The 9,297-nt window shown below is 30.0% G+C and overlaps 1 protein-coding gene across 1 annotated transcript; it reads left to right on the top strand.

Annotated features, from left to right (window-relative positions):
- The first annotated feature begins 7,415 nt into the window (after window positions 1–7,415).
- Window positions 7,416–8,732, top strand: LOC108815393 (TMV resistance protein N-like). Its single transcript, XM_018588012.2, has 2 exons — window positions 7,416–7,978; window positions 8,067–8,732. The coding sequence occupies exons 1-2, from the start codon at window positions 7,437–7,439 to the stop codon at window positions 8,704–8,706; spliced, it is 1,182 nt and encodes a 393-aa protein (XP_018443514.1). The 5' UTR covers window positions 7,416–7,436; the 3' UTR covers window positions 8,707–8,732.
- Window positions 8,733–9,297: the final 565 nt, after the last annotated feature.

The following is a 9,297-nucleotide window of genomic DNA, read 5'->3' on the forward strand; positions in this document are numbered from 1 at the left end:
TTTAGACAAATCCGGATTTAAGGCCGGATCATATAGGAGAAAGGTAGAGCTGATTAATGGCTTACATACCAAGAAGGGGATTTAGGATTTCACATTTTATTTTATAAGAATTTTATAATCAAGATTCATATAGATCTTTAGATATTTTAATATGTTTTTGAGATACTTAGAACCTTTAGAGAATTATAATTTTTATGGATTCAACATAATTCAGAATCAAGTTTCTTATGGATCAATGGATCATAGAAACAAGATTAATATTATGGATTCATATAGATCCTAGATTTCTTTTCAGATATAATGGTGTTCTTAGATTTTATGGATAGATTAGTTTACCATTTTACACCACAAGAATCTGAATGGACCACCATGAGAGAGAGCTGATCCACGGATGAACTGGTTGAGAGAGAGGTGGAGGAGCTGGCCGGAAACACCATGAGTCGGCGGCGCCGATTGTATATGCGATTGCCGACGCGTCAGAGATCGGATCGACAAGCCGTCTTCGGCAACGGATTCTTCTCGTCTTGGGCTTCAGATTGATAGGTAGATCGTCGTCTGGCTCCACAGGGTTTGAGAGATACGGAGGTTTAAAGTTGCGCCTGGATTTAGGATTTTGTGGCCGGAAAAGAGAGTTCCGGTGGAAAGAGACTTCTCAGGTGGAGAGCACATTCGTGCTGATAACGTGTTATAAACTAAAGAGAATGTGGAGAGTGATTTGTGAGAAAGTTGTGTATTTCTCATTAGCCAACACCACATTATATAGTGGTTTGTACAAGTGCTTTACAAGGAATGAAATCTATACATTAATTACATTGACTACATTCATGTCATAGAGAAGACTTGGTCATGGTGATAACTCCAAGGTTGACTGAGTCTTCTGATCTCGGTCCGGTTTGTAGATGAACCGATGTAGACCGGATGTAAACCTCCTTGCACTTCCTCTTGTACTTGTTGGACTTGTCTAGTACTTGGTTAATTACTTGGTTATGGTCCATCCACACAATGGATATTATAACAGAAAAGTTGTTACTATACAAACTAATTTTTGATTATCTATAAATAGCCTCTGTTCATGGCTTTGTCAAATCATAATTTTCACTAATCAAATAAAATGGTGAAGAAAAAAAGTTATGTGCAATTAATTAGTTACAAATTTTTAGGTTCCAACAACGGGAAGAGTTGCAACATCTGTGTCTTCGTTTCTAACTGTTTAATTTTTGAAGTGCTGCATACCATTTCATTTCTATTTAAACTATCATGGGTCAAATTTTAGACAAAAAGTTAAAGAGGTACGTACATGTTTTTTTTGAACTAAAGTACATATATATTTTGTTAATCTGCTTGTAGGAAATTCATGAACAAACTTGAAAAAGGCACTAAGGGTTAGCATTTATTTGGTTAAAGTTGAAAAGAATACCAGCTCAAATGCATAAAAACAATAATATAAACTTTCTTCATGATGAATGTTTAGTATATTGATTCACGTAAATAGATTCTTCAAAGATAGTGATATTACGTACGTATGATTTTTTTTTCTTGTGGTAAAACCAGAAACAATAATTAAGAAAAAAATCGTTGTTGAAGATGCTGTATATTCACGAAGAAGAAAAATTTATGGATAGTTGCAAGGCCGTCTCAGAATTATTTATAGACCATGTTCAAAAAATATTAACAGTATATTTAACAATGCAATCGAGTAATTTAAAAAAAATTACAACTTTATTTATATATATTTGATGTATTTTTGAAATTATAAACTCTAAATTCAGTATAATGTATGAAAAACTAAAGTTTTTTATCATCATTTATATATTTATTTTTAAAAATTTTTAATTTTTAAAAAAAAATTGATTTGGACCATGTTCGACCGCACCACTTGCACGTGCTGTTAGACGGTCCTAGATAGTTGCACCTTTTGGTTAATATGTTCTGTGATTTTATTTGTGTATGCACGAAAGGTTGCATACTAAATTCTAGAATTATAGAAACTTTTTTTTTATAGAAACAGTTACTAGATAAATTGTTTGTGAAAGGTCACAACTTAGGATGCTAAGAGGTCTCAAGTAAAAAAAAGTTTTTAAGTGGATGTTAGATAATTTTTTAACTTATTATGACAAAGTTCAATTGTTAATTTTCTATATATATATATATATATATATGTATATATGTGTATATATCTTTTCTATCATGAAAGGATTAGTGAAAAGGTTCAGTCATTATTTTTTCTGAAAAAATACAACTTTGCAATAAATAAACATGTTTTTTTGCTTAGGTGAATGACTTTTTAAGAAGTTTCTATTAGTGTTTCAAAAAAAAAAGAAGTTTCTATTATAAAAATATTAATGGTTAAACTTTTGAAAATATACAATTTTCTATTATGAAAAGATTCAATGAAAAGGCTCATTGGTTAAGTTTTTGAAAATATATAATTCTTCAAAAAAAATGTCTTTTGCTTAGTGAAACTATGATGTCATACTTAGAATGTTAAATAAATCATAGCCATTAGATTAAAGGTAAATAATAAACTCCACCGTTAGATTTAGTTTTTATTTTCCTATAAGAAATGCTGACATTACGGTTTAGATGAATGGGTTTGTTTTTAGGGATAATTTGGAAAATACTCTAATAATAGTTTCAAATTTGAAAATTATATTTTCTTTTTAATTATTTGAAAAGTACACTTTATTAAATGTAAAAAGACATTTTTAACCAGATTAGAATTTCAGTAATTACAATATACATTTGAAATTAATAATGATAATATTATAATTCTATAGGTTTAAGATAAATTCTCGTGCAGAGTTTTTAAAAAGCTAAAGAAAACAGATTTGTTATTAGAAACTAATATTTCAGAATAGTTTGAAACCTGAAACATAAGTTATCATCACTTCACTGGTTCAAGAACAGAGAGAACAACCCCTGACACATTATCTCGTTATGGGTTATCATCATTGAAGAACGGAGGATTAAAGTGGAAATTCGGGATGTCTTCGGAACTGAATCTACGATTTTTTTTATATATTCACTGAACACGACACGAGCCAAAGCAACCAACCAAAAGACTTTATCTCACTGTCTCTGCAAGGTTTCTCTTACTTTCTAGAATCATATTCCTTGCCGTAACGTCTTTGCCTCTGTAATACGTCATGTTCTATTAAGTTCTTAAACCAGTCATCCATGCTTGACTAGGTTTTAAAATCGAAGAACACACGTAAGATCAACAAACACTTCCATAGCACTTCCTTGTTTCACAAGTTATCTATTAGTTGTATCAGCACATGTCACGGGATTGTATCAGCGTCACAAGTTACTTCCTGTAGCTCTCCTAATATATGATCAGCCCTTGCATCTTCCTTAATCACCATTCTGGTTCAGCATTCTGTCTCTGTCTCGTGACGTACTAACATGTCGATTAGCACATCACTCTTAAAACTCAGACAGCACAACACTAGCAAATACAAGTTACTTCAGTGACTAGCCTAAAGTAGGAGAGGGTTTCACTAAATCCTCTAGAAAATAAACAAAACCAAATCCTTTATAAGGTCTCTAATGGAGAACGTAAACATAATTTTCTTCCAAAAAAAAACATAAACATATGCTGGTGAAATCACGAAGAAGAAAAACCAAATCACCTTTTACGAAATCGAATTACACTTGAAGGGATGGGTGAAACATTAACAAACCTCCGAACGAGAAGGAGAATAAAGATGAAGCTAGAAAAAGAAAAGAGAAAAAAAGTTTTTGAAAATTAGAGAACAAAATATCAAAAGGAAGAAGAGGAGATCGACGACTTTCACTTGTTCTTTTTTTTCAAAATTAAATAAAATATTTAGATAAATTAAAAAGATATTGTGTAGATATTATAGATATTTCTATCTTTTAAAACTTATTTTTGTTGAAACTATTATTTTAATATTAAATAATTTATAATGACATAATGTTGATAATAATATTGAATATTTAGAATGGATATTTTAGTAAATTCATATATACGAAAGTGTATTTTTCAAAAAACTTATATAATGGTGTAATTTTCAAAATAAAATCTTAAGTCAGGTTATTTCTCCAAATTTTCCCTTGTTTTTATATATAGAGGTTCAATTGATTTTTTGAAGGTTATCACAATTGTGTCTCTTTCCATTTTAGAGGTTGCACTGTTTCTTAAGAGGTTACCAAAATATTGAACCCATCAAAATAAAGATTCTTTGATTTTCATTTTATAAGGTTCTTTGATTTTAAGAGACCATCAAAATATTGAAAATTTATGTTTTTTTTTTCATCTTAGAGTTTGCATTAATTTTTGACAGATTATTAAAATATTTAAAGAATGAAAAAAGTTTTTTCTTCTTTTGTATTTTATTTTATTTTTAAGGTTGCACTGATTATTAAGAAGTTATCAAATATTAAAAAGTTGTGTCTTTTCATTTAGAAGTTGCATTGATTCCTAAGAAGTTATTAAAATATTAAAAGATTGTGTTTTTTCATTGTAGAGTTTGATTCTTAAGAGGTTATCAACATATTGAAAGGTTGTGTATTTTCATCTTAGAGGTTGCATTAATTTTTGTAAAGATTTACAAGTAATTATCATTTTGTATAAAGGTATATCTTTCTATTCCAATTTCTTAAAGAGGTTATTAAAAATGTCTAAAGATATGTCTATTCATTCTAAAAGTTGCATACATTTTTAATGATTTTTTTCATTTTCATATCTATTTTATTTACGTTTTAAATCATCTTAAATTATTTTAAAATACTTGGGGAATTCGGTTTGTTGGGTAATTTACATTTTCTAAATTATATATTAAGAATTTAAATGTATGCTTTTCCAGTTATATTTTATGGTTAATTATTTATTTTTCAAAAACAAAATAATTATGGTTTATAATATCATGTTCTGGTGCGTTTTTTATTTGGGTTGGTTAATTTATTCTGTTTCAGATAAAAGGTCAGAGCCTATTTAGAAAATATTATTTATTGATAGATAAATATTACCAAAATGTAAACCAAAAATAAATATTTTTATATATGCATAAATTTTATTGCATGTTGTTTATTTGCTGAATCTCTAATTACACTTAAGTGAGTTTACATTATATTTCAGATAAAATTAATCTGTTTCTTTCGGTGTATTTTGCTTTTTGATGAAATAAATTGAAATATGTTTTTTTGACTCATTGATAAAGACATATTTTAAAAATATTTAATAGATTTTCATATATTAGTATATTATAAAAATTGAAAGATGATGGAGTTATGTTTTTAAACAATCATATTTACTGTTCACGGAAACCATACAAATGTAAATTAATACATATTGATTATAAAATATCTGATATAAACAACTTGGAAATAAATATTTAAATATTTTGAAAACTCAAAGCATGATTGAATATATTTTAGGACCAAAATAGGTTGAATAGTTTTTTATACATTTATAAATATTTTTAATGCAATGTGTCAATATTTATTTTTTATAAAATGAGTTCCCGTGCGATATCGCACGGGTTCCTAACGAAGTTATATTAACTAAAAAGGTGCTTTAAATCCAGATCTCCAGTGTTTGTGACGTTGTATTAGACATAAATTAAACTATTACTGTTTCAGGATGGCTATTATGTTGTTATTTACTGCATGTCTCTGTAAAGGTTGAACAATTCTATAGCGATTTAGAGAAACTAAGGTTTTTGACTTTTAAGCGTCAATGTCAGGGTGACGTGAAGGGCCATGCCGTCCAAAAGATTTCCGGCCATAGAAATAGGATTGACCTCATTATCCCATTTCTATGATTTGACTTGATAAGAATTGGCTTCATTACTTCTTTTTTTTTGATCAAGAATTGGCTTCATTACAAAAATTAAAAAGAATTGGCTTCATTATCTCCTTCTCAGCGCCTTCTCTATATTTTCATTATCTCCTTCTCAGCGCCTTCTCTATATTTTAGTTCTTTGAAATTTTGCTTTAAAAAGTTAAAGTCCTAATTTATGAAAACCCATATATATTAGGGTCCTAATCTGTAAATTAAAAGAAATGCAACTATAATTTTGGGGAAAACACTAGTTGAGCACAGAGTCCGTAATTAATTTAAGACGGACCTGCTCCTTCTAAGTTTTTGTAATCATTGAATTTATTAGGATCCCTCCTAGGTATAATTTCAAAATTAGTTCTACATGTACAGTGAAGTTTATAAAATTAAGCTCGATCATTTTAACATTGGTTTACTATGCTTAAAATTATAACAAATATTAGATAGAAAATTTTACAACTACCAAATTTACATGTTTTATAAAATTCACATCTGATTACATCATACTATACCGTTTAATAGATCCACATCAAGCAGTTTTAGTTACATTATGATAAAAATCTCATGTAAGATTTTTTCTACATTAATTAGTATAATCCATAAATAACTTTATCGGAACAAGAATGTCGGATCTCTTTATACATTAGCATTTAATAATTGATTGTGTAAAACATTTCTATAAATTAATATTTGATAAATTAATAATTATGATAAATTAAAAAATTTCACTATTTTGAATTAGATCAATAAAAATTTAATTCAGCTTGATAAATAATAAAAACTAAAAATATACGGTCTCATTATAAACATAAATAAATAATTTATGTATATAAATATAACATTATCTTATGTTTTATTTACAATGAAATCTCTTTTCAATTTTCTTAACACTTTTTAATATTATTTATATCATATTACATCAAAATGCATCTTTGTTTACAATACCTATCCTATATATACCAAATAATTGAATAAGAACAAAATAATTTTGTATTTGTAAAATTGAATCTATATATTGTATGAATTTATTTTTCTTGCGACATAAATATATAATTCAATATATATGTGTTTCAAATTTTTTTGAATAAATCTATAAATTAATAAAATATTATAGTTCCAAATCTATTAATTTATATAAAATTTTTGACCATACTTGTACACTTTGCAAATTCTCTTATGTATTTGTTTTAAAAGTTCCATTCTTTCTATAAATACACCACAAAAAAAAATCAAGTTAACTTTACCACCAAATGTGGTAGGCTACAGGTTAAACGCAAGAGTTATAGTATTTTTATGCTCCTAGCCTCATAACTATAAATTTTATCTGTATTATCAAAGGTTGCCTCGAGGCTAGAGAAAGATTAGGATCCCAGACCTAAACTCCTTTTGATTAACTTAACTTCGTACTGGGGAAGTAGCGATTTTTTTTGAGCAACGGGGAACGGGGAAGTAGCGACTAAAATCAAATATTATGTTGTGTTGACCCTAAAATTGGAAACATATACAACCTTTTCCCTTTTCAAACAAAAGTCAAAATAAAGTGTTTTTCTTTCTTCCAACCCCCTACTATAAATATGTCACTTTGAAACAAAAAGAATAAGGTACCGAAACCAAAAGAGCAAGAGCCAAAAATATGAACACGATATTACAAACAGTATCGTGCTTCAAGAGAAAAGTTAGTTCTGGACGACCATTCGACTCCATGTCATTATCGTCTTCGTCTATCACTCCTCAAAAATACGACGTCTTTTTGAGCTTCAGAGGCGCAGATACTCGCAAGAACTTCGTCAGTTTTCTGTACAAGGAGTTAGAGGCCAAAGGCATTCGAGCTTTCAAAGACGACAACGCACTGGTGTGTGGCCGTTCGATTGCACCAGTCATTGTCCAAGCCATCAAAGGATCGACAATCGCTGTAGTTGTGGTCTCTCCGAGTTATGCAGCTTCTTTCTGGTGTCTCGAAGAGCTTGTAATGATTTTGAAACTCGAGAAAGAAAAATCGCTCACTGTGGTGCCTGTTTTCTACGAGGTTGAACCTAATGACCTGAAGAGACAGACGGGAAAATTGGTGAAGCAGTTCAAGAAACACGAGAGGAGACATAGCATTCAGAGAGTCAACTCGTGGAGGGTTGCGTTGAACAGACTGGCTACTCTCTCCGGCGTTTGTTCAAAGAATTCGTAAACTTTCTATAACGAGACCATATTTATATATATGTTGGATACAAAATTTTAGGCTCTAAAATCTTCTTCTTTTTTTTCATTTCAGGGAAGATGATGCCACGCTGGTCGATAGAGTTACTGAGAGAATATCAAAGATGTTGTCCAGTAACGTAATTAGTTTAGACGAACACATGAAGAGATTGTATCCGCTACTTGATATAAATTCAAATGAAGGTGTTCAAGTGAGTGGGATTTGGGGAAGAGGAAGCAAGGGAAGATCAGCATTCGCGAAACACGTTTACAAAAACATTTCAGCCAACTTTGAAGCGCATTGTTTTCTTGAAGACGTTAGAAGTATCTCACTACATCTACAAGAAGAGGAGTTGCTTTCCAAGATGCAAGGAGAAGTCTTGATGAGCACAAAGAGCTCTCACATGTGTCTTCACGGGATCAAAGCAAGGCTCGGGAACAAGAAGGTTCTGCTTGTGGCTAACGACGTGGACAAGATCGAAAAGTTAGACGCGCTTGCTGATGAATTTAGTTGGTTTGGTCCAGGGAGTAGGATCATCATAGTCACCCAAGATAAGCAATTGCTTAGTTCATGGGGTGTGAAGAGTGTATACGAAGTTGAGCTCTTGAGATGCTGTGAAGTTGGTAAGCTCTGGAGGTCTGAAGCCATCATACGGAGAGATGATCATGTGGGTTCCGAGCTTTCATTTTCGACCCTGAAATGCAATGATATATAGATCATCTTCGTTTTTGTATTTGATGCGATCTAGATGTAGCATCTAAAATACAATATCTGGATATTGCATTCAGATGTTATTCGTTTCTATAGTTAGTATTTGTATTTAGATGCAATATCTAGATGTTAAATTGTTCGTTTTTTATTTAAATAATATTTGAATATTAGTGATTAAAAAGACTAAAAATGCATTAATAATGAATTGATTATAAAATTGAAAGAAATATATCTAAATTTAATTATACACTTTTTTACAGAAAAATAAGTTCGATATGTTTCATCGGAGATTAGATATTCCGGAGATATCTTGAAAAAATTCAACATTTGAGAAAACGAGGTTAATCTCACATTTATAAGATTCATGCTAAAGGTCGAATCCTTATTCACGATTCCTTGCTTCCGATTCAACATTTGAGAAATCGAGGTTAATCGTCACATATCGATGCTTGAGTATTACCGTCACAGACTAGTGGAACGCGCCGAAAATAATAAGTCGAACGAAACTAGTTTAAGAACTATAAGAATTAAATTATTTTGTTCAAGTCGGTTTGTTATCGAAACCTTACTCATGATTCCTTACTTCCGATTTTCG

This window comes from Raphanus sativus, chromosome 7 (genome assembly GCF_000801105.2).
Source record: "Raphanus sativus cultivar WK10039 chromosome 7, ASM80110v3, whole genome shotgun sequence".
In the NCBI taxonomy this organism is placed as follows: domain Eukaryota; kingdom Viridiplantae; phylum Streptophyta; class Magnoliopsida; order Brassicales; family Brassicaceae; genus Raphanus; species Raphanus sativus.